This window comes from Mirounga leonina, unplaced genomic scaffold (genome assembly GCF_011800145.1).
Source record: "Mirounga leonina isolate KUSES-001 unplaced genomic scaffold, KU_Mleo_1.0 Mir_91, whole genome shotgun sequence".
Classification (NCBI taxonomy): domain Eukaryota; kingdom Metazoa; phylum Chordata; class Mammalia; order Carnivora; family Phocidae; genus Mirounga; species Mirounga leonina.
This window is the reverse complement of record NW_023270839.1, coordinates 18,220,189-18,236,621: the sequence shown is the minus strand read 5'-3', so window position 1 is coordinate 18,236,621 and position 16,433 is coordinate 18,220,189. Positions and strand designations below refer to the sequence as shown.

General features: G+C 39.3%; 1 protein-coding gene across 3 annotated transcripts in view; it reads left to right on the top strand.

Annotated features, from left to right (window-relative positions):
- EXD1 (exonuclease 3'-5' domain containing 1) overlaps positions 1-15,862 on the top strand; it is a 30,937-nt gene extending 15,075 nt beyond the window's left edge. For all 3 annotated transcript variants that reach the window (XM_034993969.1, XM_034993970.1, XM_034993971.1), the window contains 6 exons: positions 553-639; positions 4,245-4,349; positions 4,426-4,506; positions 8,240-8,383; positions 9,058-9,249; positions 14,859-15,862. In XM_034993969.1, coding sequence (XP_034849860.1) covers positions 553-639; positions 4,245-4,349; positions 4,426-4,506; positions 8,240-8,383; positions 9,058-9,249; positions 14,859-15,464 — 1,215 coding nt within the window. In that variant the 3' untranslated portion in view covers positions 15,465-15,862. The remainder of the gene's footprint in view (positions 1-552; positions 640-4,244; positions 4,350-4,425; positions 4,507-8,239; positions 8,384-9,057; positions 9,250-14,858) is intronic.
- The last annotated feature ends 571 nt before the right edge of the window (positions 15,863-16,433 follow it).

Below are 16,433 nucleotides of genomic sequence, written 5' to 3'. Positions count from 1 at the left end.
AAGATAGAAATTTTTTGCTGTAGCATCAGTGGTAACACAAGGTACCTGAGTTTTCAACTTCTATTAGCATTTAGGATATGAATGATTTATTTTCCAGTTGTGTTATAATTTTGCAAAAACAAAAAAGAAATTAGAAATATTCAGTGTGCTCTGTGTGTGTCTGTGTGTGTGTGTGTGTGTGTGAAAAAGAGAAGCTGACTTGTGTTTTGGATTAGTCCAGTTTTGTACGTTTAAAACATAGTATCCACTTTGGGCTTTTTTTTTTTTTTTTAAGATTTTATTTATTTATTTGACAGAGAGCACAAGTAGGCAGAGCGGCAGGCAGAGGGAGAGGGAGAAGCAGGTTCTCTGCAGAGCAGGGAACCCGACGTGGGGCTCGATCCCAGGACCCTGGGATCATGACCTGAGCTGAAGGCAGATGCTTAACCAACTGAGCCACTTAGGTGCCCCTATTAACCACTTTATTAATTGCTAGCCATTTTACTTGTGCCATTCATGATGTCATAATCGCAACATTTATTCTCTGGAGCTTTCCTTCCTTTTTCTCACCAGATGCTCCACATCAAGAAGCAGAGTGTCCTGAGTGTGGCAGCCGAAGGTGCTAATGTGTGTCGTCATGGGAAACTATGTTGGCTTCAGGTAAAAGATATTTTCAACTTTTTATTTTGAAATAATTGTGGATTCACTGACAAATTGATTTTGTCTTCTTTATGTCACCTCAGTGTCACTATCCTATAACTTGTTTGGAATGTCTTTCACTCTTCTAGTACTGAGTTTATTCTTTTCAAGAGGAAAGAGCTTCTGTCTCTTCATAGGTTCACTTTTATAACCATCATTGCTGTCTCACAGGCTCTGCTTGAGGTCTTTCCCAGCTCTTTTCTCTCACCTTAGATATGTGAAGAATTTTAGGGGCGGCTAGCTAGCTTAGTCAGTGGAGTTTGCTACTCTTGATCTCGGGGTTGTGGGTTCAACTTCCATGTTGGGTATAGAGATTACTTAAAAATAAAATCTTTAATTTTTTTTTTTTAAGTAAACTCTACACCCAACGTGGGGCTTGAACTCACAACCCTGAGATCAAGAGTTGCATGCTGGGGGCGCCTGGGTGGCTCAGTCGTTAAGCGTCTGCCTTCGGCTCAGGTCATGATCCCAGGGTCCTGGGATCGAGCCCCGCATCGGGCTCCCTGCTTGGCGGGAAGCCTGCTTCTCCCTCTCCCACTCCCCCGCTTGTGTTCCCTCTCTAGCTGTCTCTCTCTCTGTCAAATAAATAAATAAATAAATCTTTAAAAAAAAAAAAAAAGAGTTGCATGCTGTAGGGGCACCTGGGTGGCTCAGTCGTTAAGCGTCTGCCTTCAGCTCAGGTCATGATCCCAGGGTCCTGGGATCCCGGGGTCCTGGAATCGAGCCCCACATCGGGCTCCCTGCTCCGCAGGAAGCCTGCTTCTCCCTCTTCCACTCCTCCTGCTTGTGTTCCCTCTCTCGCTGTGTCTCTCTCTGTCAAATAAATACAATCTTTAAAAAAAAAAAAGAGTTGCACACTCTACCAATGACCAGACGCCCCCAAAATAAAATCTTAAAAAAATATATATGAAGATTTTTTTTATATATGAAGAATTTTTATCTTTCTTTCTGGTTGGTAGCGTTCCACAGCAGGATTCTGCCACATCATTTTCATTTTCCTGGGCCTGGGAGTTGTCGGGTGAGGGTCCCCATTGTGTCAAAAGAAGCTCGTAGTGAGCCTCAAATAGCTATAGGTTAGCCACCTTTGGATCAAACTCAGCAGCATCAGTTTTTAAGGGGGGTGGGGGAGCCAAGAAAGCAGACTGAATCCCCAACCAATGTCTTCTGTTCTTTGAATTGGGACCTACCTCCACCTACTGAGAGACTATATTTTATTATGATTGGCAGTCTGCCCACTTCTCAGGGCTACATCGAGGTATCTACCCTAAATAATTCAAAATACAAAAAAAAATATGTGAGAACCTAGTGATCTTGGCATCATTTTCTGGCAAAAAATCAGAAACCACTTAAGTAGTTAACAGTAGGAAATATTACTGTAGATTTGATAGATCTTATGCAGCTGCCAAAAATTGATGACGAGTGCAATGTAGAAAAATGTTTGCAAAGTTCTGAGTGGAAGAAAGCAGGATATAGATTGGAATGCATATTATCAGAGCCATATACATTGTTTGCATATGAAAAATGGAAGGGAGTATTGTATGGCATGCCTTGGCTCACTGAAGAAATGTCTAAGCCATCCATGGGCTTGGTTCTGTTCTAGTTGATGCATGTACAGTGGTGAATCCCGCATAATCTCTCCTCTCACAGAGTTTGCAATCTAGCAGAGAATTACTTTTCAAACTTTTTGAAAATCTGAAAAAATTAAGTTTTTATAATTAAGGAGGTAGAGAAAAAGAGCAAGGAGTAACTATTTTAGGTATCCTGTTCTAGCAAACAACACGAAAGGTCCAAGAATGGGTGTCAGGTAGACCTGGCAATTGTAGCTGTATCAACACTTAGCTCCTAAAATGACAAAGATGACATCAGACTGCCCTGTCGCTGGTTCTGTAGACCTATTAGGGTCTCTTTGCCTTCATTCCCTGACTCAGTAGATGATCCAGCTATAGTACTGCCTTTGTGAATTTTATGATCAGAAACAATCGAAAATTCTCATGATTATATAAAATTGATCTAAAAAAACAGTGTCTCACATCCTACCATTTGTGTCAGTTTATTTGTTGCCTACTGAAAACTGCTAGAGAGGGGCACCTGGGTGGTTCAGTCGGTTAAGCATCTGCCTTTGGCTCAGGTCATGATCCCAGGGTCCTGGGATGGAGCCCTGAGTTGGGCTCCCTGCTCAGCAGGGGAGTCTGTTTCTTCCTCTCCCCCTGCTCATGCTCTCTCTCTTTCAAATAAATTAATAAAATCTTCTAAAAAAAAAAAAAAAACTGCTAGAGAGCAGGGATCTTCTCTTTTTTTTTTTTTTTTTTAAAGATTTTGTTTATTTATTTGAGAGAGAGCACATGAGAGGGGGGAGGGTCAGAGGGAGAAGCAGACTCCCTGCCGAGCAGGGAGCCCGACGCGGGACTCGATCCCGGGACTCCAGGATCATGACCTGAGCCGAAGGCAGTCGCTTAACCAACTGAGCACCCAGGCGCCCAGGGATCTTCTCTTATGAGTAATTTTATGTAACACCCAACACAACCCTGCATATTACGAGACTCAGAGAAATAGCATGTTGTGTTATCAACAATGAAATGCTGTTCATTCCTCTTAAACCTATAATCCTTTGAGTATTAAAATGTCATGGGTGAGATGTAAAACATTAAATTTAGGACTGTAAAAAGCAAAAGGCTATATCCACCAGCTTGTCTCTTTCTGTGATTGAAAAATCACAATGAGGGGCACCTGGGTGGCTCAGCTGATTAAGCGTTTGACTCTTAATTTCAGCTCAGGTCATGATCTTAGGGTCGTGGGATTGAGCCCCGTGTCAGGCTCTGCACTTGGCATGGCGTCTGCTTGAGATTCTCTCTCTCCCTCTCCCACTCCCCCTGCTCATGCTCTCTCATAAGAAAGAAAGAAAGAAAGAGAGAGAGAAAGAAAGAAAGAAAGAGAAAAGAAGAAAGAAAAGATCACAAATGATAATTTCTTTTCTTTTTTTTTTTGTTTAAGATTTTATTTATTTATTTGAGAGAGAGAATGAGAGACAGAGAACATGAGAGGGGGGAGGGTCAGAGGGAGAAGCAGGCTCCCTGCCGAGCAGGGAGCTGGATGCGGGACTCGATCCAGGGACTCCAGGATCATGACCTGAGCCGAAGGCAGTCGCTTAACCAACTGAGCCACCCAGGTGCCCGATAATTTCTTTTCTTAAGATCAATTTAAACTTGTTTTCCCTACGAATCACTGAATGCCTATTGTTTTCTTTAATTTTTTTTTTTTAAAGATTTTATTTATTTATTTGACAGAGAGACAGCGAGAGCAGGAACACAAGCAGGGGGAGTGGGAGAGGGAGAAGCAGGCTTCCCGCTGAGCAGGGAGCCTGATGTGGGACTCGATCCCAGGACCCTGGGATCATGACCTGAGCCGAAGGCAGACGCTTAACGACTGAGCCACCCAGGCGCCCGCCTATCGTTTTCTTTAAAAGTGAGGGTGTGAAATATTTTATCACATATCTTTCTTGATCCTCAGATCCCCTTCCTTAGTTCTTTTATATCCTATAATATATGTGTCTAAATGGTCTATTGTAGGTGGCCACAAATAGCCGAGTTTACTTATTTGACATTTTCCTTCTGGGAAGTCGTGCTTTCAACAATGGACTTCAGATGATATTAGAAGACAAGAGAATTTTGAAGGTGAGTGGGTAGGCTGATTCCCCCACTAGTAAGATTAGCAATCAGGATCTAATTACTCTGTCTTCTGATTCCTTAGGTTATCCATGATTGTCGTTGGCTTTCTGATTGCCTCTCTCATCAGTATGGAATTTTGCTGAATAATGTCTTTGACACACAGGTACAAGCAGGGATTCAGTCCAGCATATGTGGCTCTTATAGAAAATAGGCCTCATTTGGTGAGTGATTGAGTCTTTGTGTGTGTGTGTGCCTCATTCCTGCCTTCTTCTTCATGTAAATTGTCTATACAATAGGTGAGAACATTTGATGAACTATAAAAGCACTACAGAAAAGTTACTTACAAGTATTTAGGGGTGCCTCGGTGGCTCAGTCGGTTGAGCGTCTGACTCTTGATTTAGGCTCTGGTCATGATCTCGGGGTCCTGGGATGGAGCCCTGTGTTAGCGAAGAGTCTGCCTATCTCTCTCCCTCTGCTGCTCCCCCTGCTTGCATGCTCTTTCTCTCTCAAATAAATAAATAAATAAATCTTTAAAAAAAAAGAAAGTATTAGGGATTTTTCCCCTCATTTTGCTCCGGAATTTGTCAAATAAGAAGAAAGCTCTGGGGCACCTGGCTGGCTTAGTAAGTAGAGCATGCAACTCTTGATCTTAGGGTTGTGAGTTCAAGCCCCACACTGGGTGTAGAGATTACTTAAAAAAAAAAAAAAAAAAAAAAAATCTCAAAATTAAAAAAAAAAAGAAGCAGCAAGATCCATACTCTATAGCATTCAGAAACTTGAACAACTTGGGTCATTCAGAAGTCTGACATGAGGTAGTGTGAGGTGAACAGTCACAATCTGTGTGTTTAGTGTTAGTGTGAAGTGAACAGTCACAATCTGTGCCTTTAGCTCATATTTATCAGTTAAGACTAATAGCTAGTTAGCATCTAGCTCAGAGATGCAGGTTGTCTTAGATACGCCCCAAAGCCTATTCTGGGCCAAAATAGTCTGATTATCTATGATTCTTCTCTGCCCTAGAGAATCCTAGAGAAATGAGAAGTCCTTAGTCTATACTAACTAGCTCTTAGAGCTGATGTGGGTTTCTGGTTTGGCTGTGAGAATAGTAAAACCACTAGCTTTCATTATGTCTTCTTTATGTTCTTCTAGTCTTCTAGGTTTATGCCAGTCAAAGGGGACATGTTGAATACACAAGTCTAGAGCCTTTGGAGAGGGGTTAAAATAATGAGTTAGCCAGTTATTTTTTATTATTATTATTATTTTAAGTGATCTCTATACCCCTCGCCAATATTTTTGAGCAGAAATTCCTAAAAGTTCAACTTTATGTCATTAAATATAGTTCAAGTTTGCTCTTTATGTATCTTTCCATAATGAACTTTATGCCACTTCTCTTGTTGACATGTTTCTTGGGCCTTCTTTCAGGATTTTTCACTATATAGATATTATTTCTAGCTTACTCCAAAATGTAAGAGAATTGTTCATTGTTTCCCTGAGACCGTTAGGTTTCTTGATTAGACCCCATATGAACACGTTGGCACATCTTTCCATATTCACTTTTCAGATTTCCATATTACAAGAAGCAAGAATTCAGAATTTTTCCAATTTTTTTCCTTTAACATAGTGTATTCGTTTCTTATTGCTATTGTAACAAATCACAAATTTAGTAGGTTAAAACAACATAAATTTACTCTCTTACAGTTCTGGAGGTCAGAGCTCTAAAATCATTTTCACTGAGCTAACATCAAGGTGTCAGCAGGGCTGGTTTCTTTTGGAGACTTTGAGGGAAGTCTGTTTCTCTGCCTTTTCAGCTGTTACCTATGTTCTTTGGCTTGTGGCTCCTGCCAACTTGAAAATGTACCACTGCTTGCAATCACAAATTGGTAGTCAGTTGGTGGGCTGGACCAAGAAAACACACATAAACCCAGTGACATTTGGCCCTGGCCAGCAACTAGAGGGAGATAGATAGTTATATTAGTATATAGAATTCTTTTTTAGTTTAGTTTTGGCAAAACTAATTTTTCCTGAAGTGCTTAGGACCCTGTTGGTGTTTGCTCAGTGGCAGTGGCGTGGGGGTAGAAGGTTAAGAAGGAGCGGTATTGAGGGCTAAAGGAATCAAGAAGTCTGGAGAACTTTGAGTTTTGCATGGAAATGAGGAGAGTTGGCATGAATGTTTTCTAGAGTATCGACTTTTTTGTTTTAAGATTTTTTTAAAATTTATTCATTTGACAGAGATATATAGAGAGAGAGGAGCATGAACTGGGGAGAGGGGGAAAGGGAGAAGGAGAAGCAGGCTCCCTGCTGAGCCAGGAGCCCGATGTGGGGCTCGATCCCAGGACCCCAGGATCATGACCTGAGCTGAAGGCAGATGCTTAACCATTTGAACCACCCAGGCACCCCTAGAGTACTGACTTTTTTTATTGAAACCTTTTTATTGGTCCCAGTAAGAGAGGACTGCCCACTGATTGCCCTGAAGTTGAAGTGTTGTGACAGCACATTTGTCTTTTATTTATTTATTAAAGATTTTATTTATTTGACAGAGAGAGACACAGAAAGAGAGGGAACGCAAGCAGGGGGAGTGGGAGAGGGAGAAGCAGGCTTCCCGAGGAGCAGAGAGCCTGATGTGGGGCTCGATCCCAGGACCCTGGGACCATGACCTGAGCCAAAGGTAGATGCTTAACGACTGAGCCACCCAGGCGCCCCCACATTTGTCTTTTAATAGTACTATGATATTGGCATAAAGAAGTGTGAATGTGTATGCAAGAAAGAAAGTAAGATAAAAATTGTATTTGTATTTGGGGAATGACATAATTTTCTTTTTTTCTGGGAAAGAATCCCCTTAAAAAACCTCTAAGTTTTAGAAAAGGTGGTCAGTTGATTCTGAATTGTTTGTTTTCAAATAAAGAGTTTGTTCGTTTGTTAAAAAAAAAAAATGCACCACTGCAGTCTCTGCTTCCATCACCCCATCACCTCCAGTGACTGTAGCCAAATCTCCCTGAACCTCCCTGTTATTACATTTAGGACCCACCCAGATAATTCAAGATAATCTTCCTATCTCAAGAGCCTTAACTTAATCACTCCTGCAAAGTCCGTTTTGCCTTATAAAACAATGTTGACGTGTTCGAGAGGTTAGGATGTGGGTGTCTCTGGGGGCATTATTTAGCCTACCATACACAGATAAATAATTAGTCCAATTCTTAATTTTTTTAAAGATTTTATTTATTTATTTGAGAGAGAGAGAGAGCATACACGCAAGCATGGGGGAGGGGCAGAGGGAAAGGAAGAAGCAGACTCACTTCTGAGCAGGGAGCCCGATGTGACGCGCCATCCCAGGACCCTGAGATCATAACCTGAACCGAACAGGCAGATGCTTAACTGACTGAGCCACCCAGGCATCCCAAGATTTTATTATTTTTAAGTCATTTCTTCACCCAACATGGAGCTCAAACTCACAACACTGAGATCAAGAGTTGCATGCTCTACCAACTAAGCCAGCCTGGTGCCCCTCCAATTCTTAATTGTATTAGCTTTCCTTACCAAAACTTTGCCAGAGTTGCTGATAAGTAATACAAATAATTCTTGAAATTTATCTTCCTTTTTCCCATTGCCTAAAGGCACCAAAGAGTAATAGATAACCATAAGGCAGGCAAACAAAAGGAGTGGAAGAGAAAATAGACAAAGATACATTAAAGTTGGATGATCCTTTTTTTTTTCTTTCCTAATTTTTCGGAATTAGTTGACTGAACGATTTTTCTGATGGCATTTTCTATCATGTGGGTCCTTGGGGAGAATGGTATTTAAAGACATTTTTCTAAATATATTTCTGCTATTTCTGCCATGAGATAGCTATGTATTCTACAGACAGGTTTTTATTTTGTTTTGTTTTGTTTTTTATGCCACAGGTAGCAGATGTCCTTCAATTTTCCATGGAAACAGGTGGCTTTCTTCCAAACTGCATCAGTTCTTTACAGGAGAGTTTAATCAGACACCTTAAGGTAGCCCCTAAGTATCTCTCCTTTCTGGAAGAAAGACAAAAATTGATTCAGGTGAGTACTGAAGATGTCCCATTAATTTTTCCAAGGGTTTTGTGAGCAGGATCATCAGCATATTATATAGACATATGCTAGTATGTAAGCATATGAGCATTGCCAAAATTTTAGCTGGTTCAAATGGTAAGTTTGTTTGTGATTTCAAGTGGATAAAAGCCAGGATACAGATTTAGTGGTTATCAGAAAGTACTCTGGAGTAAATTTACAATTCTCCAGGGGAGGTTTTTGTTGGGATCGTTGTTTAAGGTGATGGAACAAAAACCATCCCAATTATTTCTCTCAAAGTAAGATAAATTTTCCTTAGCTCCTAATAGCCTCACCTGCACACTTAGGTCATGACAATATTGGCTACAGTTTTGGTCCTATAATCAAGTCTACTCTCTTCAGTTTTGAATGAGAAGCCCTGATCGATTGATCGATGGATTGAGCTTTCTCTCTCTCTCTCTCTCTCTCTCCCTCCCTCCCTCCCTCCCTGTCACCTTGTCTTTTCCCTCTCACGTAAGCACACTAAATGTATACATACATAAGGGGTGTGTGTGTGTGTGTTTTCAGAATATACTGTCATTGAAGAAAATGATGGTAATAGTGTTTTAAGTTAAGCAACTCTTAGATAAACAGTTATCTTTAAAGTTTTGCTTATTATTCAGAGAAAATTGTTTTGGTATCTCTAGGAAAATCCAGAAGTGTGGTTCACACGACCTCTTTCACCTTCCCTACTGAAAATTTTGGCCCTGGAATCTACCTACCTACTACCCCTTCGTTTGGTACTCCTGGATGAGATGATGTCTGACCTAACCACACTTGTGGACGGGTACCTAAACACCTACCGGGAAGGGTCTGCAGATCGCCTGGGAGGCACAGAGGTAGGTGTGGCTCTCTGTGGCTGTGTTTTTAGGACTTCCATTCCTGCCCCATTGCTCGTGGAGGGCACAGTGATACCCCCTCTTCACAGCTACAGCAAATCACGAGGCTGACTTGGCAATAAATCTTTGAAGCGGCTATAGCTTGGGCTTCATTCATCTCCTTGAGTACTTTTTCACAATATTAAGTTGTATTTTGTCAAAGAATGGATAAATTTAAGATTTCATTACTAATTTATAAGAAGCCAGCACAACGTAACAGAACTATAGACCTGGAGTTGGCAAACTATTGCCTTAAGGCCACATCTGGCCCGCAGCCTGCTTTTGTACAGCTCACAAGGGAAGAATGCTTTTTATGGTTTTAAAGGATTTTTTTTTTTTTAACAAAAAGTATGCAACAGAGATCATTTGTAGCTAAAATAGTTACTGTTTGGCCCCTTATATAAAAGGTTGCCATCTGGGGACACCTGGCAGGCTCAGTCAGTGGAGCATGTGACTCTTGGTCTTAGGGTCATGAGTTTGAGCCCCGTGATGGGTGTAGAGATTGCTTAAAGGTAAAATCGTTCAAAAAAAAAAAAAAAAGGTTGCAGTCTGCTGCTATTGCTGCTATTAGCCCTTCTTACTTAGGAATACTGAAGCAAAATCCTAAATAAAATAATAGCATTTTTGATACGATCCCTACTTAGATGTATTATACTTTTCTTTTAATGTGTTGCTGATTTCTACTTGCAAGCATGGTACAGTGTTAGGAAACTCTCCATTTTCCTAGAACAAAGAAAGTCTTATTATCTCATATATGCTGAAAAAAATATAACCTTTCTGTATGTTGCTCTCACTGTTTAGCAAAAAAAGAGCAACATAAAAATCCTTGCATACCTTGTTCAATTGGAGAATTTAAATGTCTTTTATTTATCATTGTAAAACCAAGGAGTTTTATAACTTTTTATATTTTGCTCTCACTGTTTAATGCTGAAAAAAATGTGATAATATCCTATATACATTACTGATTAAAGTTGGAATACATGATAAAACATATCGCAAGCAAGAAGTCTACATAAAGTTTGGGCGCCTGGGTGGCTCAGTTCGTTAAGCGACTGCCTTCGGCTCAGGTCATGATCCTGGAGTCCCTGGATCGAGTCCCGCATCGGGCTCCCTGCTCGGCAGGGAGTCTGCTTCTCCCTCTGACCCTAACCCCTCTCATGTGCTCTCTCTCAAATAAATAAATAATAAAAAAAATCTTTAAAAAAAAAAAAGTCTACATAAAGTTTGATTGGAAGCACTAAAAGCATTCCCATTAGTATCAAGAAAATACAAAAATTGTGATTACCACTACCACTTTAACATTTTTTGAAGCTATTAGCCAATTAAATTTTTTTTTAAGATTTTATTTATTTATTTGTCAGAGAGAGATAGCACAAGCAGGGCGAGTGGCAGGCAGAGGGAGAAGTAGGCTCCCCCCTGAACAGGGATCCCTATGTGAGGCTTGATCCCAGAACCCTGGGATCATGACCTGAGCCGAAGGCAGATGCTTAACCGACTAAGCCACCCAGGCATCCTGCCAATGAAATTTGAAGGAAAAAAAAAAAGGCAAACTATAAAAAATGAATAGGAGGAATCAAAATTATGACTTGCCTATGATACAACTGAAAACTGTAGAAAATCAATGGGAAAAGATTACTACAAACAAAAGAACAATTTAATAAAATGGGTACAAATATAACATGAAAATTGATAGTTTTCTTGCATCCATATACACAGCAAGAAAATATAATGGGAGAAAACATCTGTTTATAATTGTAACAAAAAGATAAATTACCTAGAAATAAATCTTACAAGAAATGTGAGATACAAAGAAAACATTAAAATATTACTGAATGGTATAAAAGCAGACTTAAATGAATGGGGACACTAAGCATTTTTAGCTATACATTACTCCTAAATTTACTTTTGAATTTAACTCTATTCCAAGAAAAATACTAACACCAGCATTATTTTGGCAAACTGTGATTATAGTGTTTATAAAGATAAATATATATAAATAAGAATAGTCCTGTCAGATATTAAGTCATATAAGTGGTACATTAAATAAAAATCATTTGTGGGGCACCTGGATGGCTCAGTTGGTAGATCATGAATCTCTTGATCTCGGGGTTGTAAGTTTGAGGCCCATGCTGGGTGCAGAGATTAGTTAAAAAAAAAACAAAAAACAACAGTTTGTGACTGGTACATCTGTAGGCAGATCAGTGGAACATAGTAGAGAACCCAGCAGAAGATCCAATATATAGGGGCGCCTGGGTGGCTCAGTCGTTGAACGTCTGCCTTTGGCTCAGGGCATGATCCCAAGGTCCCGGGATCGAGCCCTTCATTGGTCCCTGCTCCACGGGAGGCCTGCTTCTCCCTCTCCTGCTCCCCCTGCTGTGTTCCCTCTCTTTCTCTGTGTCTTTCTCTGTCAAATAAATAAATAAAATCTTTTTTTTTTTTTTAAAGATTTTATTTATTTATTTGACAGAGAGAGACACAGCGAGAGAGGGAACACAAGCAGGGGGAGTAGAAGAGGGAGAAGCAGGTTTCCTGCAGAGCAGGGAGCCTGATGCGGGGCTCGATCCCAGGACCCCGGGATCATGACCTGAGCCGAAGGCAGACGCTTAACGACTGAGCCACCCAGGCGCCCCAATAAATAAAATCTTAAAAAAAAGATCCAATATACATTTGCCAGTATGGGGGCTCCTGGGTGGCTCAGTCAGTTCAGCATCTGCCTTCGGCTCAGGTCATGATCCCAGGGTCCTGGTTATCAAGCATTGGGCTTCCTACTCAGCAGGGAGTCTGCTTCTCCCTCTCCCTTTGCCTGCCGCTCCCCCTGCTTGTGATTTCCCCTGCTATCTCTCTGTCAAATAAATGAATAAAATCTTTAAAAGAAAATATCTGCCAATATCGTTGGGATAAAGGTAGAATTTCCAATTAATGAGAAAAAGATAATCAAAAAATGGCTATAGGTAATTGACTAACCATTGTACGGGAGAAGAGTCAGAGTTGGATTACCAAAATAAATTCCTCGGATCAAGTATTTATGTAAATAATGGGATTATAAAATTATTAGAAAAAACAATTAAAAGAAAATTATTTCACAGTAAGGAATGCTTTTCTTCCCACCCCCCCACATTCATTGAAGAATAATTGACAAAATTAATTGTGTATAGGGTGTACCTTGTGATGATTTGATATACATATACATTGTGAAATGATTATCAAGACTAAGGTAATTAACATATCCATCATCTCACATAATTAACTCTGTGTGTGTGGTGAAAATGCTGAAGATCTGCTCTTAGCAACTTTCAAGTATACAATACCAAATTATTATAGTAAACATGCAATATATTCAATCCTCAGAATTTATTTATTTATTTTTTTACAGTTTATTTTTCTTGTAATTGAAAGTTTGTACCCTTTGACCTCTATCTCCCCCTTTTCGCCTCCCCCTAGCCGCTGGCAACCTCCATTCTATACTGTTCGTATGAAATCAGCTTTTTTTTTTTTTTTTAAAGATTCCACATATAAGTGATACCATACAGTATTTGTCTTTCTCTGTCTGGTTTATTTCACTTAGCATAATGCCCTTTAAGTGCATACATGTCACAAATGGCAGGATTTTCTGGCAGGATTTTCTTTTTTATGGCTAAATATTCCATTGTGGGTATATGTGTATATGTGTGTGTGTGTGAGATCTGTCTGTCTATCTATCTATCTATCTATCTATCTATCTCACATCTTTTTTATCCATTCATCCGTTGATGTAAACAGGTTGTTTCCATATGTTGGCTATTGTGAGTAATGCTACAGTGTAAAGGGAGTGCAGCTATCTCTTAAAGATAGTGATTTCATTTCCTTTGTATATATACCCAGATGTGGAATTGCTGGACTGCATGGTAGTTCTATTTTTAATTTTTTGAGGAACTTCCATACTGTTTTCCATAGTAGCTGTACCAATTTCTGTTCCCGCCAACCATGAATAAGGGTTCCCTTTTCTCCACATTCTTGCCATTATTTTGACAATAGCCATCCAAACATGTGTGAAGTGATAACTTATTGTGTTTGGGGTTTGCATTTACCTGATGATTAGTGATCCCAAACACCTTTTCATATACCTATTGGCCATTTTAATGTCTTCTTTGGAAATATGTCTATTCAGGTCCTTTGCTCATTTTTAAACTGGATGACCATTTGTGTTTTTGCTATGGAGTTGTATGAGGGAATGCCTTTCTATGCAATTCAGAGATACTCTGAACTCATAAAGGATTAATAAACTTGACTTAACATGTTTCTGTGGTGAAAGTACTATGATGAAAGTCAAAAGGCAAGCAACCTGGGAAAAATTATTTGCCTCATGTAACAAAGAGGATATTTTTTTTTTTTAAGATTTTATTTATTTATTTGAGACAGAGAATGAGATAGAGCATGAGAGGGTCAGAGGGAGAAGCAGACTCCCTGCCGAGCAGGGAGCCCGATGCGGGACTCGATCCAGGGACTCCAGGATCATGACCTGAGCCGAAGGCAGTCGCTTAACCAACTGAGCCACCCAGGCGCCCCAAGAGGATATTTTCTTAATATATTCTTTACTATAGCATTTATGTAATGACAGAATACTGGAAACAACTAACTATCCATCCATATGGATTTAGTTAAATAAATTATTGCATATCCATACAGCCTATAAGAATGCTAACAGGGAAAAATCCAAGACACATTTTTTAGTTTAAAAATTCAAGATGCATAATGCAATATATGTTAAGAAAAAAAAGAAGAAGATAGCGGGAGGGGAAGAATGAAGGGGGGAAATCGGAGGGGTAGACGAACCATGAGAGACGATGGACTCTGAAAAACAAACTGAGGGTTCTAGAGGGGAGGGGGGTGGGAGGATGGGTTAGCCTGGTGATGGGTATTAAAGAGGGCACGTTCTACATGGAGCACTGGGTGTTATGCACAAACAATGAATCATGGAACACTACATCTAAAACTAATGATGTAATGTATGGGGATTAACATAATAAAAAAATTTAAAAAAATAAAATTTAAAAAATTAAAAAAAAATTCAAGATGCAGAAGAATATATAATACTATGTTACCATTTGTGTAAAAGAATTTTTAGAAAGAGTTATAAAAATAAATGGTTGGGGGAAAACTAAAATTGAAAAATGCAATGCAATGAAAAGATAAACATTTAGTAACGGATGTATATACACAAACATGATTACAGATGCATAGACTATCTGTGGGAGGCTACGTATGAAACTGCTTTCTAGAAGATGCACTCGCTAAGGCAACTGGGAACAGGTTGGAAGGGACACTTACTTTTCATTGTTAATCTTTACACATGCATACACACATGTTTTAACACGCAATGCACAACACACACACACATAAACTGTGGATTCAAAATATTTAACTTAATCGAAAATAATGCTACTATAGTTGAATACGCTAGAGGGAGCCATAAGAACACATTTGAATTGATCCTCACTTTGCTAAATACTGTTAAGTATAGCAGAAGTGATTTTAAGGACCATATTCAGAAGTTTAGTTATAGTAGACTTATTTTCCTGTTCTTTTCTTAGCCTACATGTATGGAGCTTCCAGAAGAACTGCTTCAACTCAAGGACTTCCAGAAGCAGCGCAGAGAGAGAGCTGCAAAAGAATATAGGGTGAACGCACGGGGCCTCCTAATAAGGACAGTGCTACATCCAAAGAAATCAGTGACAGAGACCGTGGGGAAAGTAGGGGTTTCCTTACTTTGTAAAAACTCTATGCTAGATGAAACTCCAAGTTTTACATCTCATCAGGATGTAAATTTGCTGAAAGAAGAATCTAAAAATAAACAAACTCCGACAGAACCTCAACATCTACCTTCCATGAAGGAAGAAACCAGTGAGGATTGTAACAACAAACTCATTTGCTCTGAGTCAGAGATACCCAGACAGCAGTTTCAGACAAATTTATCTTTGAAAGAGGAGATAGAACAGTTACTGATGGTGGAAAACAAGGAAGATCTAAAATGCACAAAACAAGAAGTTTCAGTGTCTCTTTCCCTTCCTCAGGAAACTGGAGTGTCTCCAAGTGACACCTTTCATCCTCTTAGAAAAGCTGTGCTTCCCACACTTCCTCCCTGTCCAGCCTTGGAGAAAACGGAATCTTGGATAAATCTCTCTCCAAATTTATCTTAGAGATGCGCGACTTATTCTTGAGACCATGAAGGTGGCTCATTTCCTCTACCAATAAGGCCTTCCTCAGTGCTTAAGTTTGTCATGTTGTAAATTTAGTTTTGCCTCAATCACAAAGAAAGGAAGGCTTCAGCAAAAATTATATCCTTTTGCTTACTCCTACATGCCTAGAATTTTATTAGAAGGGAATGAATAAGTTAAATAATGGAAGAAGTAAATGTTTTGATTATGTCACTGTGCAGAAATGTTCCCAGTGGTCAGAGTGGTCAGAGTGAATGATTTCTCATAATTTGGGTTTAGAGGATTTGAGGAGGGGAAAATTCCTGGGCTTAGTATCTGGAAGAATCTATACTTTTAAACTTTTTTTTTTTTTTTTTTTTAATGTAAGCTCTATGCCCTAAGTGGGGCTCAAACTCACAATCCCAAGTTCAAGAGTTGCAAGCTCTACCGACTGAGCCAGCCAGGTGCCCCTACTTTTAAACTTTTGTTGTATTTTTTGGTTTGAAAGGGATTGGTAAAACTTGTATGGGTAAGTTTAAAAAAATTGGCACCTGATAACTACTAGTACTTTTTTTCTTTTTTTAAAATACTAACTCTAATTTGTCAATTATACATCAAAAAAGCTGAAAAAATACTGACTTTAGTCTTGAATTTTGATGTTTTGTCTGTCTTATGTCATAGACAAACACTAATTAATGTTATTACAGGAATCAATATCCCAGTTTTAATTTCTTTTGATTCCATTTATTTTTAGAAAGTTTTGTCCATTTTTGTAACAAAGCAGGTACTTCTTTTGAGTATGTCTGTTATGTAAACTTGAAGTTTGATTCCCCTCTATTTTCTTGGAGTTGGCATACTTTCTTTCATTTTTTTATTAAAAATTTTTTTTTTTTTAATTTTATGTAGGCTCCACACCCAGTGTGGGGCTTGAACCTATGACCCTGAGATCAAGAGTTGCATTTTCTACTGATG